At 39.6% G+C, this 20,520-nt stretch overlaps 1 protein-coding gene across 2 annotated transcripts; it reads right to left on the bottom strand.

Moving 5' to 3' along the window:
• Positions 1-3,119: 3,119 nt before the first annotated feature.
• On the bottom strand, positions 3,120-5,703 carry bhlhe22 (basic helix-loop-helix family, member e22). 2 transcript variants are annotated; one of them, XM_037533767.1, is made up of 2 exons: positions 4,806-5,703; positions 3,120-4,703 (listed from the first exon to the last, which is right to left on the bottom strand). In XM_037533767.1, the coding sequence occupies exons 1-2, from the start codon at positions 5,468-5,470 to the stop codon at positions 4,622-4,624; spliced, it is 747 nt and encodes a 248-aa protein (XP_037389664.1). In that variant the 5' UTR covers positions 5,471-5,703; the 3' UTR covers positions 3,120-4,621. The 2 variants fall into 2 exon arrangements, with proteins under 2 accessions (XP_037389664.1, XP_017571569.1); XM_017716080.2 differs by having other exon boundaries at positions 3,120-5,703.
• Between the last annotated feature and the right edge of the window lie 14,817 nt (positions 5,704-20,520).

Here is a 20,520-nt window from a genome sequence, read left to right as displayed (position 1 = left end):
TTCTTCAAAAGACCATGGTCCCGATTATGAAGAAGAACCTTTTACAATCCATAGAACCATTCAAGCCATTCATTCAAATGGCTCCTGAGTATGTATGTATGTATTTCAAACATATTTGCCATACACATATATACACACACACACATACACACACACACACACACACATATACATATATATGAATACTGTAACTGTAGATTACGCTGAAGAATGCTCAAGAACCCCCTTTATTAAGGTTGCAGGGCCTTTATAGTGTAAAACCTTGCTTTATTAAGCTTCAACATTAAAAAAACATTCTCTACACCTAAACATGACATTTCCAAGTAAATTTTGGAGGCATTCTGGTTTATTGACTGCTACCTGTTCTAAAGAACCCTTAAGGGCCTTCACATCATAAAACCTTCCTTTATTAAACTTCAACCTCAAAAACAACCTGAAAAAGGTTCTCTACACTTTAACATAACAGCTACAAAAAAAAAAAGACAAAAAAAAGAAATATCCTTGTTTCCGGACTTTTGCTTTCACTAAAGAACCCTCAAGAACCCTTTGTTATCTTGTGGGCCTTTGTAAACCCTTCCTTTATTAAACTTCCACCACAAAAAGAACCTCAAAAAGGTTTTGTACATTTGGACATATCAGTTCCAAAAAAAAAAAAAAGAAAAAGAAAAGAACATCTTTGTTTATTGGCCTGCCTGTATGAGGGATCCCATAAGAACCTCTTTATAGCATAAAACCTTGCTTTGTTAAACTTTAACTTCAAAAAGAACTTCAAAAATGTTCAACAAGGTTCTCTAATGGACTGTTGCTTTTACTAAAGAACCCTTAGGAATCTTATGGCTGCAGGGCCTTTATAGTATAAATCCTTGCTTTATTAAACTTCAACTTCGAAAAGAACCTCAGAAAGGTTCTCTACACCTGAACATGACATTTCCAAAAAAGCTATTTCCTAAAGAACCGTCTTCTGTTTTGTCATCTTTGTGTTTTCTAAGGAACCTTTTTGCCACCATTATTTGTAAGAGTATTAAAGAAAGAAGTCAAAGAGCTTCAAACTCCTTCTGATCACCTCCTTAACTTCTCTTTTAAAAGCCTGTGCTGCTCTCATCTCGTCCTGTTTTGCCTCCCAGGAGTATGAAGGCCTTTGGCGTGGGCTAATCGCTGTGCTAAATAATACATTTCTTCACCATGTATAATTAATACTCTCATGATCTCTTATCGTCCCACACTGATAGCTCCTGTTGAGGTATGCCAGAGTACTGGAATGAGCCGAGTGGTGGTGAGGAGGTGACCGTGATAGAAAGAACAGGGAAAAAAGAGGAAACCCTGAAAGTAGTTGACTCCAAACAGTAATTGCTGACAGTATTTATCCAGTAGAGTCCAGTGATGGCTGATTACTGTTGGCCCTGATTAACGACTCGAGTGCTGGGCTTCACATCTGCACCGTGCTCAGGATTAGAGAGGACAGAGTAATATCAATGTTGTCTAAATGGCTAATAACAGAGTGGACGCATTAGAGAAAGTGGAGCACTGCCCTGTTAAGCGGCTCCAGGATCTCAGCCTGGCTTATGGCTGTGTTGTGACAGAGACAGCTATAATTAAAATGCTGAAGGAGGAAACAGTGATGTTTCACTGAGGTTTGTTGAGCTCGATGTTTAACTCCCACTGACTCTGGACACTTCATCAATACTGCTGCATGCATTGATATTGCTTATTAAAATATGATTTACTAGTTGACCAAATTAATTTGTTTGTATTTGTTTCATGATTTTGAAATACCTATATTAACATTGTACAGTCATATGCAAAAGTCTGAACATCCCTGGCATTTTGATGGTTTTGTCAACACATTTTCCTGCCAATTTTAATGCACAGTTCTATTTATTTGAGTTATACTGAAAAAAAAAAACATAAAATATAATGTTGCACAGGCCATTTTATGTTTCATTTCCCCCCAATATTATACTGAAGAGTAAATGGTGTATTCATGTATTAAACGCTAGAAGTTTGTTCTCTGTAGAGAACTTATCACTTAGAAAATCAACAAAACATACCACTTGACTGGGGTACCTAAACTTTTGCATGAGACTCTGCAGTGAAAAAAGTTTTGACACCATCAGGTCAGCATTTATCATTGATAATGGTATGAAATTAGTAAGAGATTAATTTCTTAAATGTTTCTATTTCATTTTGTTTGTAAAGTTTCAAACAGTAAACAATAGCAGCCTAAAGACTGTAGCCAGTGCACTTCCAACTGAGCAGAGTGGAGCCCATTGAAACAGAAGGAGCTGTCCGTGGTGCTGAAGCGAAACCAGACGAAATGAAAGCAACGGAACTGAAGCTGAAGAGGAAGCTGGTCGTGAAACGTGGTAGAAGGTAGTTCTGCTGTTTATTTGAAGTGACCCACCAATACTAAAGGCGTGCGCGGTCAGATGCTGCCTTTAATGTGTGTAACGAAGTCGTGGGCCTGCAAAAACCTGCAATCCAAAACGATCTTTCTCCCATGCTTATGCTGGTCACTTTCTAAATGTCCAAGTTCTGGAAGTCGCTATTTGCGGTTAAATGGGATTAAAACAGAGGCAGTATAATAACCAGCTGTGCTGAAGGAAATGTAGACGAAGGTGTTAGAATCGTGTTCGTGGGAAAATTAATAGAATAGAATAGAATAGAATAGAATAGAATAGAATAGAGTTCTGACTAAGAGGGGTTTTGTATTGATTCTGTGCTTTTAATTTAACATTTAGTGATTTACGCTGTATTTAATATCGACTTGCTGGAAATAATAATAATAATAATAATAATAATAATAATAATAAGGATAATAAGGATAATCAGGCCATATTACTTTAAACACACATTTAATATATAGTGACAATATATATAGTGTAGTTAGTGTAGTAGGTAGTTAGTATTATTATTATTACATATAGTGACATAAATAATTAGGCTACATAATTATATGTAACAGCTGTGTTTTTAACGAATTTGTTAAGGTCTGCTTGTTTTATTGTTTTGAGAAATTTCATTTTCACAAAAATTCTGAACTATTTTAAACACAACGCTTTTCACGTGAGTTCAAACTAAATGATCAAATAACAGTAAGACTTTAAAACAGAATATTCCTGATAATACAGGAATATTTCGGGGTTTTTTTTTCGTTTTTTTTTTTGAGATCATGTGTAAGTTCAGATCTTTCTGCTTCAGTTCCATTGATGGACAGCAGAGACAGAACAATGCAAAGGTGATTAAAGAGCCCCAATTACAGCCATGAACAGCCTCGTAATTATCTTCCTTAATCACATCCGCAAGGTTTAATTGCCTTAACGACGTATTTCATTAAGGCTGCGCGCGCACGGCAGTCCTCAGGTTTCGAACACGGTTGTTTTCAAATGAACACGTTACACACCGTCATGGAAATTGTCTCGAGCGCCGTAATCAGGGGTCGCCTCGCTGCGTAAAACCACAGCACTCTCACGCCGCTGCCCACCGCGAGCACCAGTGGCCTTCCTCCTTTTTCTGGAGCTCTCAGTGTCGTTCTGATTCAGAAGATTGTGACTGGATTATGATCTACTGGATTATGACTGTATTATTATAATCCATAAAATGGAACTTCTCAGTGTCCGTTTTAAGGCACGGACCAGAGATGTTGTCTCTCTGAGGACAGAAGGAAGCCTTAAAATAAAGGTAATAACCCAGTGACTTGAAGACCAAGTGTGTTAAATCGTTCAGCATCTTTGTCAAAGACTTTCTAAAGGCAACAAATTCTTCATCACAGCTCACCCAACCGCCTCGAGTCCCTCCAAACTCAGCACACGACCAGGCGAAGGTTGTAAGCTTGATCAAAATATTTTAATAAAGCTTTGTCCAGTACATCAACAATATACAAATGGCCCTCTGCACTCAAACTGGAACGAATGTATCTACACTGCTCACCATCTTGACCTGACAACAAGCTAAAAAAGCAGAAACCTCATCCACAGCCTGACTGGGGATTAAAATAACAATGATAAATTTAAACACAAATCAAAATAAATCAAATCAAATAAGGCTAAAATTTACAGCAAAGACTGTGCAGAATGAAATCTCGCATGTAGACCAAATGAACTCCATTCACAGACCTTAAAATGACTCCAAAGCAAAGTGAACTTTTCCACCTTCTACTCTCAGTGCATTCAGACGACTAGCTTCTGTGACAATGGTCATTGAAAAGTCCATTTGCCACATCCACTTCAATAGAAACAGCAGCTAGAATGTGTGCCAAAAACAAAGTGTGGCAAAGGATATGGTTTGCATGTTGCCAGGTCAATGGCTGTCAGTCTGTAAGGGTCCATATAGATTCGCCATATAGTCCATTTCTCAGCATTCATAGACTTCATTTGGTCTTAGACTCACTCTCACCAGCACTTACAGGCTTCTTTATATACACCGAACCAAGAGAGAGAGAAAAAACTGCTAGGAATGGAATCATTCGGAAAAAAGTTTCATTAGCATTCTTTCCCACTTCCATTGACTTCCATTCATAGCACTGGAAATTGCAGCCGACTGGTAAGATCTGAGAGTAAGGAGTTGCAGCCACACGCTTGCAAACTCGAGTCAGGCGCTAGCCGCTCCGTCCGTGGGGCTATTTTTAAGGCTTGTCCGTGCACTGTTTGCACAGGCTGGACGTGTTGAAGAGGGCACACTTGTCGGGGCAGGACGAGGCGGCGGCGGCGGCAGCGGCCGCGGCTCCGGAAGGGAAGGGGTACGCCGGAGGCTGGTCGTATCCCAGGCCCGGAGCGAGGGCAGCTGCGGCGGCTGCCGCCGCGGCCGCAGCGGATGGAGGCAGAGGGGCGGCCGGCATGGGCTGGCCCTGGTTAAGGTACGCCACGAGCCTCCTCATCTCCTCCAGCGCCTGCGCCTGCATGAGGATGTAGTTCTTGGCGAGCAGCAGCGTGGCGATCTTGGAGAGCTTGCGCACGGACGGGCTGTGCGCGTACGGGATGACCGCGCGCAGCTCGTCCAGCGCGTCGTTCAAGTCGTGCATGCGCCGCCGCTCGCGCGCGTTGATGTTCAGGCGCAGCATCTTCTGCTCGCGGTTCTTCTTGCCCCCTTCGGCCGTCTTGGTCTGCGCGCCGGACGAAGCGGCGATAGCGGAGGAGGCGCACGAGGGCGCGCGGGACATCAGGTCGCAGCGGCCGTCGCTGTCGTCGTCCGGACTTTGCTCGCCCCCGCTGCTTTCGGCGGCCGGCGTCCGGCTCGCGCTGCCATCTCCGTAGCGCGCGCACAAGGAGCCGGTCGGTAAGCCCAAAGGTCCGCCACCTCCTCCTCTTCCGCCTCCTCCGCCGCCTCCTCTAGCCGGATCGGGCTCGCCTGTTTCATAGCAGCTGGACGACAGGGGCTCGACTCCCGGTGCCACGCGGTAAGGGTCCATCTTCCTGCTGGACACTGCGCTCAGGGTCTTGGGGAACAGCTCTCCGGAGCTCATCCTGCTCTCCATGGGGGCTCCAGACAGTCGTGGGTGGTCTTTATGGGGAAAGGAGAAGAGGAAAAAGAGGAGGAAAGGGGGGAAAGGAACCGAGGAACCGAGACTCGAGCCTCGCGCTACTTCACGTCTCGCTCATGCGAAGCGCACGCTGGTCGTCGTTGGCAGAGTGAAGGGCTGGAGGCGCAGCTCCTCCTAAAGCGCTCCCATCACCTCCTCCATCATCATCAGCAGCAGCAGTAGAGACGACGTGGAGGAGGCAAGAAGAAGAGGAGGAGGAAGGAGGGGGGTCTTTTACATCATGATCCTCATGCTCGTCCTCATATCGCCCTATTGGGATCGAGCGCTCCATCCAATCGCCTTTGAACGCTCCAACTCAACGTGGCAGTAAAACGCTCCGCTTAGTTCGCTCGCTGTGTTGGAGACCCTCATTCTGACCCTCGTCTGCTCCACCTGACCTAATCGGTTCCTCTTCAGATCCTCGATCAGTTGAATTAGATTCGCAACTGTTACGTCTCGTACAAGCTTTATATCTTCTATTGGAAAAACTGGGCGCTCTTTGTTTTGGTTTTAGAAGTTTAGACCCTATACTGGAAAATCAACATCGCAACTTTTTAAAAGCGTAACTACTGAATCAAAGTACTTTTGCCCCAAGAAGTGTAAGAGCGATGGTTCAAAGCGCCCCATTTAAACTCTCTGTCACCTGTTCTATACACTTAGAATCGGTTGTTCAAGGGTTCTTTCGTAAAGGCACTGGTTCTATTTAGAACCACGAGATCTATACAGAACGATTTCATGCTTGAATGGTTTTTTCTTCTGGTGAAATGGTTCTTCAGACTGATGGGGAATGTGTTGTTTATGGTTCTCTTTAGCACCAAAAAAGGTTCTTCTACGGTTACAAGCTTGACAGACAAGAAAAGAACCCTTTGTGGTGCCTATAGAACATTTTTCAAAAAGAACCATGAGTTCTATAAAGAACTATTTAATGCTTTAAAGGTTCTTTGCATGATGAAATGGTTCTTCAGACTGGAGAATGTGCTGCATTAAAATGTGCTTCATCATTAAAAGGGTTCTTCTATGATCACAAGCTATCGAGGCAATAGAAGAACCCTTTGTGGTGCTATAAAGAACTATTATCAGTAGAACCATGAGTTCTAGAGTCATTTCATGCTTAAATGGTTCTTTGCACAGCTTCTTCAGATTTATGGAGAATGCTGTGCATTTGGGTCCATAACGAACCTTGGAAATGGTTCTATATAGCACCGCAAAGGGTCCTTTTTGTGCTATAGAGAACCTCATACAACGCATTCTCCATCAATCTGAAGAACCATTTCACTGTGCAAAGAACATAAAAAAACTCACGGTTCTAAATGGAACCATTCCCATGAAGAACCATCTTTTTTAAGTGTTTAGCGAGGAAATAAGTGAATATAAATGGTTTAAAAGCTACTTATACTTGGAATTGTTCACAGATTTTTCGTCAAACTGTTTAATTCTGCTCACTATATGAGACTGACCTTCTGCATTTGTTGGTGAAGCTGAAGATTTCTGGAGAAGAATAATTAGGTGTATATATTTATTAATTCACAATTAAAGTGTATTCGTTTCTTGTTCGTGGACGTTTTTGCCACGTCTTTTCGTTTAAAACATAATTTGTCTTTTCCACGGTGATACAAATGACGTCACTGTCCAGCTGTATTACTCCCTTATAGTTATTTTAACCGCAGGCTTTGACTAATGTAACTAACTCATGGCCAACATTCAGTCCTGTACGTCTGAAGTTCTTAATTCGATATGAAACCAATTCGTTCCTACTCCGGCACTAAATTCAGTTAATAATTAGAGGATTTCTCGAGTTACTTTGAAACGTTGCATCTTTGGCATGTGGTTTAAACCTCCGATTTAAACTGGATTTGACTCCTCTTCAGTCAGACCTAGATGAGATCAGTGGAAGCGCAGTTTTACCATTGATGGACGTGAAGCGCCACCCACTGGCCGCATTTGTACTGTGCATTCAAACTCAGCGAGCATGTGGTTTAAAGGCACTTTGTACCAGGATGTGTTTAAGCAGGGCTCACTGTCTCTAATACATCTGCAGGCATTATGTAATGTGCCCTAATTCAGGGGCTTTAAGGAGTGTCAGCAAGTCTCCTATAATAATATTAATGTTATTACTCAGTATTAATGTCCTGCATTGTGTTCAGAGCTGTAAGATATAGAAACATAATAAATAAAGAATAAAATGAGTAATAACAGCAATAAATTATACAATATAAAGACAGTAACGATTAAAAAACAATAACAAAGATATTAGTAATAAAGCGATGAATAAAAACTGTATTCATGTCCCAAATCAAACTAAAAGATAAAACATAAGCAAATAATAATGACAATGCCATAACTGCACTGTGAATAGCCTGTAAGAGTGACGTTAAAATGCAGAGTTTCCAGCTGCTCCACATATGCAGTCATATATGCAAAGGTCCAAACGCCCTCTGTGATATTACCTTTTGTAATATGTGAAACTCAAATAAATAGGAACTGAGCACTGAAATCTACTGAAAGTGTCATATATGTGTGCTCTCTGTAAAAGGGGTGTTAACTTATCCATAGAACAGAGAACAACATTTATAATGTGACCAGGGGTGCCCACACTTTTGCACATGTCCATAGCCTGTAAAAAATGTTATAATTGAGCTATAGCCTGTAAAATGTTGTTATAGACAAAATGTTATAATTGAGCTATAGCCTGTAAAATATTGTTATAGACAAAATGTTATAATTGAGCTATAGCCTGTAAATTATTGTTATAGACAAAATGTTATAATTGAGCTATAGCCTGTAAAATATTGTTATAGACAAAATGTTATAATTGAGCTATAGCCTGTAAATTATTGTTATAGACAAAATGTTATAATTGAGCTATAGCCTGTAAAATATTGTTATAGACAAAATGTTATAATTGAGCTATAGCTTGTAAAGCAATATCATAATAACACATGTTTGACTTGTGTTGTACACAACCTGTTGTAGTGGTGTTTTAATTGGGCTGTGTATAACCTTTGAATATAATATTGTAATGCAAAGTCATAAATACGTTGCCTGTAAATGTAATATTATAATGCTGATGTTCACATGCAGATTTTTTTTTACCTGAAATAGTGATATGACACATGTTGTAATTGTAATGTGCATAGCCTTTAGTAATAAAACTGCTATAGTGTAGATGTTACAATTGTTTAGTATATAGCATGTGATAGTAATATCACAGTGTAGATGTTATAACTGTATTTTGTGTAGCCTGTAAAAATGTTATGCAGATATACTGTAAGTACTTTGTTTTTGTTGTGTTAAAATGCAGATGTCATAAATGTGTTGTATGTTGGTAGTATTAGTAATATTACAACAACAACAACATTATAACTGTGTTGTATATAGCGTGTAATAGCAACGTTATAAAGCAATGCCATCATTGTATTACAGCCTGTTATAGTGATGCTGTATTATTAGATGTTCAAATTGTGCTTTATATGGCCTGTAAAAGTAATATTATAATGACGCTATGCAGGTGTACATAGCCTATAAGAGTGGTGTTATAAATCAGGTATTATTACAGTGCTGTAAATAGCATGTTATAGTGATGTTATAATGCAGATATTATGACTGTGTTGTAAACATCGTGAAAAGCAATGTTTTTATGCAGATGCCATAACTGCACTGTATATGGCCTGTAATAAGGATGGTTTGATACAGATGTTATAACTGTGTCCTTAATAGTGTGTGTTAGTAATGGTTTTATGTATACACATTAATTGTGGCATATATAGCCTGTAATATTTCCACACAGAAATACTAAAATACTAATGTTTTTATATGTATTATAATTTTGAAATACATAGCTTGTAACACAGATTTTATACAGATGTTATGCATTTGCACTTAATAGCCTGTAATAGTAATGCTATAGCCTATATAGTGTTTTAGTAGCCTGTAACATAAATATTGTTTTGTGTAGATGTTATAACTGTGAAATATATAGTCTGTAAGGGAGATTTCATACAGATGCTATATTTTTGCTATAAATAACATGTAATAGTAGTGTTTTCATGCAGATGTTATAACTGTGCTGCACAAAGCCTGCTATCATGATGTTATATTGATGCTTTAATTGTGCTGTATAGCCTGTAGTAGTAATATGATAAAGCAGATGATAATTGTGCCATGCATAACCTGTAATAGAAATGTTATAACGTAGGTGTTATGTTGACTGTAATATTGTTAGAAAGTTAGATTTCTGTTGTATTCTGCCATTTATGACCAGTAACATAACAATGTTATGTAATGTTATGCTGTTCTAGTTACCATGTAGTAGTAATAATATATTGCAGATGTTATGACTATGCTGTGTGCAGCCTGAAAGAGCAACATTTTAATGCAAATGTTATAATTATGCTGTAAAACACCTGTAATAGTTTAAATTTGTAAATGCAGAATTGTGCTATATATATAGCCTGTAAAGGAATGCTATAATGCTGCTCTATAGAGCCTGTGAGAATGTAGATGTCATAATTGTGCCCTATATAGCCCACAATAGTGATGTTATAATTGAGATGTAATAAATGTGCTCCATATAGCATGTAATAGTATTTTTAGAATGCAGATATTATATTTCTGATTTATATTTCCTGTAACATTAATGTTAAACAGATGCTGTAACTGTTGTATACAGTCAATGGTACAATCAATGCAGTAGTTTTGCTGAATATAGCCTGTTATAGTAATATTACAATGCCTGAATTATGATTGTCTATAATAAAAAGTGTAATGCACATGTTATACTTGTGCTGTGCACTGCCTGTAATATTAACATTGTAATGTAGATGTTATACTGGTGCTGTGTATAGCCTATAATTATAACACTGTAATACAGATGTTCATTTGTGGCCTAAAATTAAGTTATAATGCAGAATTTATCATTATTCAGTATAACAGTGTGTTATGTAGCCATGTATGTGTATAAAGCTTTGGTGTTTTGCGCAGGCAGTGGGCAGTGCAGTAGATTGTCCTGCGGCTGAGCTCCTGAGGTGATGCTCTTTATCTTGTGACAGCGCAGGAGCACCTTCATGCCCAATCAAACAGCACTAATGAAACAAGATGAGCTAGGACGGTCAAGCAGCAGCCACCAGCGGCTCTCCTCCACCTGGACATAGCAGCCTGCTACTGAGATAGAGCTGGACATAGAGGCCTGGTATCAAAAGCAAATCCCTGCATTTTGTGGGGGTTTGCTGTTCTTGTTACTGTGCCTTTAAGACTGGAATATGTAAATGATTTGAATGATGAATCAATTTTATTAGTATTTTGTGTGTTATTACAGCTTATTACAGCTTATACATTTTTCAGGACCTGCTTCTATCTATATATATATATTGCTGTTGTCGGATCAAAACCTCGTATCACCAAAATTTATAGGACAAGGTAAAAATATACTCTACTTTTAATGTAAGTCAATGGAACCAGACATTTTTCCAAGAAATTTTAGGTCATTTCTTTTGGTCCTATTGTCATGGAATTTAATTATCAAATTATGTCAAAAACTGAAAAACGACCAAAATGGAGATATGAGGTTTTGTTCCGATAGAAATTAAGTACATACACTGCTCAAAAAAATAAAGGCAACACTTAAACAACACAGTATAACAGTATAAATCAAACCTCTGTGAAATCAAACTGTCCACTTAGGAAGCAACACTGATTGACAATCAATTTCACAGCTGTTGTGCAAATGGAATAGACAACAGGTGGAAATTATTGGCAATTAGCAAGACACACTCAATAAAGGAGTGGTTCTGCAGGTGGGGACCACAGACCACTTCTCAGTACCTTTCTGCTTTCTGGCTGATGTTTTGGTCACTTTTGACTGTTGGTGGTGCTTTCACACTCGTGGTAGCATGAGACGGACTCTACAACTCACACAAGTGGCACAGGTAGTGCAGCTCATCCAGGATGGCACATCAATGCGAGCTGTGGCAAGAAGGTCTGCTGTGTCTGTCAGCGTAGTGTCCAGAGGCTGGAGGCGCTACCAGGAGACAGGCCAGTAACACCAGGAGACGTGGAGGAGGCCGTAGGAGGGCAACAACCCAGCAGCAGGACCGCTACCTCCGCCTTTGTGCAAGGAGGAACAGGAGGAGCACTGCCAGAGCCCCACAAAATGACCTCCAGCAGGCCACAAATATGCATGTGTATGCACAAACGGTTAGAAACCGACTCCATGAGGATGGTATGAGGGCCTGACGTCCACAGATGGGGGTTGTGCTCACAGCCCAACACTGTGCAGGACGCTTGGCAATGCCAGAGAACACCAGGATTGGCAAATTCGCCACTGGCGCCCTGTGCTCTTCACAGATGAAAGCAGGTTCACACTGAGCACATGTGACAGACGTGACAGAGTCTGGAGACGCCGTGGAGAGCGATCTGCTGCCTGCAACCTCCTTCAGCAATGACCGGTTTGGCAGTGAGTCAGTAATGGTGTGAGGTGGCATTTCTTTGGAGGGCCGCACAGCCCTCCATGTGTTCGCCAGAGGTAGCCTGACTGCCATTAGGTACCGAGATGAGATCCTCAGACCCCTTGTGAGACCATATGCTGGTGTGGTTGGCCCTGGGTTCCTCCTAATGCAGGAAAATGCTAGACCTCATGTGGCTGGAGTGTGTCAGCAGTTCCTGCAAGATGAAGGCATTGAAGCTATGGACTGGCCCGCCCGTTCCCCAGACCTGAATCCGATTGAGCACATCTGGGACATCATGTCTCGCTCCATCCACCACAGATTGTCCAGGAGTTGGCGGATGCTTTAGTCCAGATCTGAGAGGAGATCCCTCAGGAGACCATCCGCCACCTCATCAGGAGCTGCCCAGGCGTTGTAGGGAGGTCATACAGGCACGTGGAGGCCACACACAATACTGAGCTTCATTTTGACTTGTTTTAAGGACATTACATCAAAGTTGGATCAGCCTGTCGTGTGTTTTTCCACTTTAATTTTGCGTTTGACTCCAAATCCAGGCCTCCATTGGTGAATAAATTTGATTTCCATTGATGATTTTTGTGTGATTTTGTTGTCAGCACATTCAACTTTGTACAGAACAAAGTATTCAATGATAATATTTCATTCATTCAGATCTAGGATGTGTTATTTGAGTGTTCCCTTTATTTTTTTGAGCAGTTAATCTTTTAGGAACAGCTTTTGTTGGGAGAACTCAGCTGTAACTGGTTGGTTTAAAGTGTTGAAGAGTTAAAGTGACAGTGTACAAAAGTAAAGAGCAGAGAGAGGAGATGCAAATTTTCAATCACACAGTGCTGCAGACTTTTTACAGTTTTCAGTTTTACAAAATTCTGTGCGTTCTCAGAATTTCTGCTTAGTTAAATTGTCAAAGTAAACAGTCATTATGAGTGATTTATTGTGAAATGCTCCCTTCTAAACTTTCCAGACTGAAAAGCTCCTACATAAAATGGTTATGAATACTCTGTATGATGTCTGTTGACTTGTTTTACAATAGTTTTGAGGTAACAGCTTGAAAATTTAGGCCTGTAATGTGTATCTTTTTAACATCTTAAATGGCCCAAAAAAAGTTTTATAACACACTCCTATAATAGTAGCTCAGCCAGTTTGCGCTGATATCCCTTTATTTACTGAATAATTAGCCACAGGATGTAGTAAGCTTGGAATTTTAAGGGGTTAATTTGTTCATGGCAGAGATGAATATGCAGAACAGGGCTGGAGGTTTTTTTACTCTTAATTTAATTAACTTAATTATTATACATGTGCTTCATTGAGATTATCAAGATAAAATGAAAACTGCCAAAAGCTTTTATGTTAAATGTGACAGTCACGAAAGCCAATGTGCCACACACATGGTAGCTAAGTAAACAAAGGTCAGCATTTATGATTGGCCACCTGCTCGGATATATCCTCATCCTCCTGCTCATCATCATCATATTCTGTGCATCACCATATGATTCACAAATGAAAACTACAGCACTAATGTAAAGAATGCTGTAGAGCACTTATACTTGTGCCAGTACCAAATTCATACCATGCTAAATTTAATACGCTAATCTCTGGAGCAGTCATGGGCTGGAGGTTAGGGAACCAGCCCTGTGACCGGAAGGTTGCTGGTTTGATCCCCTTGGCTGACAGTCCATGACTGAAGTGCCCTTGAGCAAGGCACCTAACCCCCAATTGCTCCCCAGGTGCCGTGGATAGGGTTGACCACTGCTCCGGGCAAGTGTGCTCACTGCCCCTAGTATGCATGTATGTGGGCGTCTCACTGCACAGATGGGTTAAATGCAGAGGTCTAATTTCACAGTGACAAATGGTTGTAAATTCTTCTTAGAGACTGATGCTAGCTTCTTCTTTCCATTCCACCTTAAATGGTGTGGCAGTTACACACTAGCACCCCTACAGATGTCACAAACAGGGGCTGTACCACCTGATGTGGGCAGCTGATTTCACCCCTAAATTATTTTAGATATACATTGGGATTTGACATTATTAGCTTGCCTGAACATGCTTTTACTTACTTGCGTGAGTTTATACATCAGCTCACAGTAAGTGGTCCAAAATGCTACCAGCCCACCCTGAATTCTCCTGACCCACTGTAGCATTGATGCAAGGTGTTTGTAAGGCAAAAGCAGAAAAAAGACATCACTATTTCACAATCATTAACATTACATATACAAACTCAGAAGATATGTATAGGTTCACTGGTTATTTTGGATAGCAAATAAAATGGCTGTATTGTGTTGTAGATATTGTGGCCCTTGGTTTCTATCATCAGCACTGTGAAGAAATCTGAGTCTGTGTTTCTTCAGTAAACCATTTTTTGAGTCATCAATCATTCCCCTTTAATAATATATTTTCTAGCCCTGATTGGATAGAAACTGTTGTACAGTTGTTCAAAATTCTAGAAATTTAAATGTAATTTCAGCAACTGGACTAAAAAGCACAAATAACCTATAACTTATTCACATTAGCTAGTGTCCACACACACACACACACACATACGTGTGTGTGTGTGTATAATGTATAATATGTAATGTAAATAGATCATGACAAAACATAAATGAAAAATAAATATCTTGCAGTAACCCAGTTTCTCCACATGATGTCACTCTACACCAAGACAGAGGAATCCACAGCACCTGCTTTGGAGACGTTTATCAACATGTCTTTGTGTACTAAAACTAACTTTGTGAAACTTTGGCATTGTGCTCTTTTTTAAGAATGTTATGTCATGATTCTACATAATTATACAATGCTCAAAATATTCAAATTAAGCCCCCTGAACACTGGAAAAATCCTTTTGCTCCATCATTTTCTTGATTTGGTTGAGAGATACTGAATGTACTGAGAAGTCCTTCTGCTGTGCAGTGAGTGAGTTTTTCTGTAGCCCAATGCTGAATGTAAAGATTTTTATATGCTGTGCAGTAATGCAGTGATGTACAACCTTAAGGAATATTTCAGTTGTATTTTAGTAGTGTGCTTTTCTAGAAACAAGGGAAAGGAAACGAGTGCAGGACTGCATGTTGACAGTTAATGTCAGTCTATCAGCACACACTGCAAAAAAAAATACAGGTCTGTAAACTGAGGTGGAATACAGCGTCATGTAAGACAAAATCTATCCACCCATCTTTCCATCCATCTGTCCATCCATCCATTTGTCCATTTGTCCATCTATCTATTCATCCATCCACCCATCTATCCATCTATCTATTCATCTACTCACCAATCAATCCATCCATTCATCCATATACACTCACCAGCCACTTTATTAGGTATACCTTGCTAGTAAAAGGTTGGACCCCCTTTTGCCTTCAGAACAGCCTTAATTCTTCGTGGCACACTTTCAACAAGGTGTTGGAAACATTCCTCAGAGATTTTGGTTGGTTATTTTGAGTTGAGTTGAGAAAATCCCAGTAGATCAGCACTTTCTGAAATATTCAGACCAGCCCGTCTGGCACCAACAGCCACGCCACATTCAAAGTCACTTAAATCCCCTTTCTTCCCCATTCTGTTGCTCGGACTGCACTTTAGCAAGTTGTCTTGACCACCTCTACATGACTAAATGCATTGAGTTGCAGTCATGTGATTGGCTGATTAGCTGTTTGTATTAACAAGCAATTGAATACCTAATAAAGTGGCCAGTGAATGTATGCATCTATCCACCCATCCTTCCATCCATCCATTCATCCATTTGTCCATCCATCCATCCATCCATCCATTGATTTGTCCATCCATACATCCATCCATCCATTGATTTGTCCGTCCATACATCCATCCACCAATGCATCATTCCATCCATTCTTCCCTCCATCCACCAATGCCTCCATCTATTCATCCATTTATACTTCTATCCACCTATTCCTCCATCAATCCATCCATTCATCCTTCCATCCTTCCTTTTATACATCTATCCATACATCCTTCCATCCATTCATCCATCCATTCATCCATCCATCCATCCATCCATTTATACATCTATGCACACATCCTTCCAACCATTCATCCATCCATCCATCCATCCATCCATCCATCTATCCATCCATCCATGTATTCATCCACCTGTCTATCCATCTATCAATCTTTCTGTTCATTTATCTATCCTTTCACCTGTCTAGCTTTCCATTTAGCAATCTGTTATTAATCTGTACGTGCATCTCTCTCTGACTTGGATAACTTATTCATCCATTCATCCTTCTATGCATCCACTCCTCTCATCATCCATTAATTACGAGCCTTGAATTTTTATTTTTATTAGATTTGTAAAAATGTTATCTATCCGTCTGTCTGTCTGTCCATCAGGCAGCTATCAATCACTTTCATCTATCCATTTGTCTTTCTATTCATTCATTAATTTACCCTTCTATCTTTCAATCTATCCATTCATCTATCCCTCTTTTACTCTGTTTGTCTGTTTACACCTCAGTGTTGGAAGTTTTATCCATCCATCCATTCATCCATCTATGCATCCATCCATCCATCCATCTATACATCCATGCATCCGTCCATCTGTCAGTCCATCCATCCATTTACTGTTAGCCCTGAAATTTCATCCATCCATCAATCTGTCTATCCAGTCAGCTATCCATCTTTTCAGTTCTCCATTTGCCTTTCCATTCATCCAATTATTTATCCTTCCACCTATCCATATATCTACCTACCCACCCATCCACCCATCCATCCATTTAGCCATCCATTTTTTCATCCATCCATCCATCCATCCATCCATATGTCCATCCATCAATCTGTCTAGCCATCCTAACATTGTTGGGTTCACACTTCAGTATCTCATAACACCACTTATACCTTACCTTTACATTATAAAAAATATTCATTTTTAACTTTTGTATTAACTCAATTAAAAGCCTGTAGGGTTAAAGGAGTCAGCTGTAACTGAAAGCCAGAATGTGTGAATAGAGTGTAAGCAGCAGTGTTTCTGATGGTCCTGCATGGTGGGAGTAGAGCTGCTGTGCTCCTGCAACTCCACTCGTCTTCACAGCTCTGTGAGAGTGCTGAAGTTTGCCATGCATAATGCATGCTAATTCAATTACTTCTCCTGCTCTCTTTGTGCCTTTAACAAACATCAGTTGCTAAGCAACACAATCGAATCAAGAGATGTTATTTTTTTTTCAGGCGAGTAGCAATTTCATCATTTCAAAGTGGTCACTTCATACCAATTAGTCGGTGCTCTTCATATGAGAGTGGCCAGTGTGTGCATGTGGTGTGCTCTGTCCTGCCCCATGGCATGATTGGAATAATGATGCAACCTCCTCTCTGATGCCTGCACACTGGCCAGAGCGCATTCACTGACTTACCTCTCTTAGAGTTTGCAAACATGCGCCATATAATGACTCTCAGCAGAAGTGCATGGGTATGCTAGAGCATGTGAAATGGATGCTTTAAGGTTTGTGTTTGAGGCAGCTGATTGGGGAACTTTATTTTGCCCAGTTCAGAGAGGCAGTGTGGTTCATAAATGGTCTAATATTGACATTTTGTTGTGAAAGATGCAAGTGCCTCATGTTTGAGGCCTCAGGACATCATGTTCATGTCCTGAAATGCTTTTACACTATGATAGATCTTTTGTGGCGGCACATTCATACTAGCTAGTACAAAATGTACAAGGAGTTCCTGTTGGTGTGGGTGTATGTGAGTGTTATTTACAATTACATTGTAATTACTGAGGTTGTGAGCTGTAATAGGTTAGTATTGTACACACACAACAGTATGAATTAATGTGTACCTCACTCAATTTTATTACATATAATAAAGTAGTAATAAATTACTCATAAAAATATCCACACAGTTGTGTGTATATTTCCTGCATTACTTCAAGGGTTTATACTTATTACATTGTAATAAGTACTGAGGATGTAATTACTGAGCAGTAATAGAGCACATGTTGTACACACAACAGTACGAATTGTATAAAGTACATATATAAATCCACACAGTTTTATATATATATATATACACTCTACTACTCTAAATATGAGTACTAATAGAGTAAACACAAAGGTATAAATTGTTTATATGTATTTTATTACTGCTTTATTCTATATAATAAAGTAGTAATAAAGTATGTATAAAAATCCACACAGTTGTGTGTATAATATACACTCTATTACTGTAAAGACCATCATTTATGTGTATATACTTATTACATTGCAATTACTGTGGTTGTGTACAAGACTACATATTGTACACATATAGCAGAATGAATCGTTTATATGTACTTTATTACTACTTTATTATATATAAAAATTCACAAGGTTTCATGTACAATATGGACTTTATTACTGTACTCAACCTCAATTATGTGTATGTGCTTATTACATTGTAATTACCGAGATTGTGTACAGTAGTAAGGTATACATTGTACACATCACCTCAATGTCTATTTTAAAAGGTGAATAGATTTTATTGATTTGATCATTTTAAAATTTCTCAAAAATAAAGATGCCCAATTCCTTTTTGGACAAAGTAGGTAAATAAGTAAATAACTCATGCCATGACTCAATATTGGCAAGGTAGTGAATTTATTTACATCCACTGGTTGGTCTTTATAAGAAAATGACTACGTCAAAACGTTTATTCCTTGGTCTACAAGATTTTCCCCCTAGAAATATTGCCATGCAGTCCTTAAAATAGTCCCTAATGACCTAAATATTAATGTTAACTTATATATAGATTATTCTAAACCATCCTCTGTGAGTATGAAATCAACGGACAGGTTTCTGAGCAGGGTTTTATGGGCACCTTCGCGGCGGCGTTTTTCAGGATTACCAACAGAGGGCACTGTTTCCCACATTTAGGATTTGGAACGCTTGTATGGGTTTGAGCTCGAGATGTGGACATTACGTTTCTGTTTTTTCCTTTTCTCTCGAAATGAGGCCGCGCTGACATTATCTCCCCCAGGTCCACCTGTGTGAGGGCCGTGTGATTCAACACCGATGCATGACATCGTACTCATGATCCTTCAGCATCAGCGGAAGGTGGGCTCGCTGATGTGGGCCTCATTTACACGGTCAAATCTTTCCGAATCCAAACGCTGAGAGCGTGGGTGCAAATGCAGAGCTGATCGCGTGGAGCTCAGTGTGCAGACTTACCGACTCTACAGCGACATATGAAGGCGTGCGAATCACGCTCACCGAGAAAGTGAGTTAGATTAACACCAGCACTGCACGCTGGAGACCACTGTAAGAGCAGGATGAACGTTAAAGACCACTTTAACGGTGTGGGTGTTAACGCGTCAGAATTAAGACTGCTGAGCCTGTGATTTTACAGAACACACGCGCCGTGTAACTTCTAGACACATATTAGCGCGTAAAAGCTCTTCTCCTGCCTTTACGACACAAAACGACATTATTTTACAAATTAATCCTTACACAAAATATAAATCGTAGTATTAAAAGAAACGGTGGGATTCCAGCGCCGTGTAATAATTCTAGAATAATATTAAATTTGATATTTTTCGCCTATTATAATGGTGTACTAGTGCTGTATAATATTTTTATAATAATGTACAATAATCCATAATATTGTCCATTGTGCTGTCTGGAGTCTTACACTTCTATATCTTTCTATATTTTCGCCTCTTATAATGAGTTTGTAGCAGCATCTTGTAGTAGATCAATAATAAATGTGTAATATCCTGTAATAAAGTGGCGTAATTGTCTAAATTTACTGTACGATTCTTATTAAAGTCTTGCTGAAATCCCTTTACGACTATTGCACACATTATTCAAATGTGTTACTTATGACTGCTTGTAGTTTTTATAGATCAGTATTTGTTATTAAATGTATTTTGGATTGATGCTGATAATTCATTGATTTTTTGCTGTATGCAAACCACAAGACTCAAGCACGGCAGATCAGTGCGGCATGAAAACATCCTTATTGGAGAGTTCTATCTAAATTTCAAATATTTTGCTTAAATATTTACCTTTTCATAAACGCTAGAGGTTTTAGTGGATAGTCCGTCACTATAGGTCGCCAAACGGGGGTCTGGACGTTTCGCAATTAGTTGAAAAGCAAATATAAATAAGCATAAACAAGGCAGAAATGATAAACAATATAGGCTACGATGTAATCGTGCACAAAATAGATTATCAGTGACAGGCCACAGTGTTAACAGAGATATGAGGTTATATAAGCCGGTAATATAAGGTAGAAATTAAAAGGCCGTAAAGGCTACGATATAAACAGGTACGTTAGAAATGTAATGGGTAGCTTGACTAAAACCAATAACTTAAAGTGTTGGCAACGATAGCGATTTACCGCATTTTACTCGCCTGTAATTAAAACTGATTTACAACTGGCCGCGTAAAAAGCTGCACGAGACTCTAAAATTCGACGATTATTATTTTGCTTGCCGTAAAGGCGGAGAACAGAGGCCTGTAGGGCCGGCGGGAGAACTTCAGCACCACGCATAGTGGACAGCTCCCCACTGTCAGCGCCCGTTATACAACATACACACCAGAATGAAGCGGACGAGAGTTAACGAGGTTAATCTCA

The sequence above is a fragment of the Pygocentrus nattereri genome, chromosome 24 (assembly GCF_015220715.1).
Source record: "Pygocentrus nattereri isolate fPygNat1 chromosome 24, fPygNat1.pri, whole genome shotgun sequence".
NCBI lineage: Eukaryota > Metazoa > Chordata > Actinopteri > Characiformes > Serrasalmidae > Pygocentrus > Pygocentrus nattereri.
Note: the sequence above shows the minus strand (reverse complement) of the source record. Positions and strands in the feature narration are given on the sequence as shown.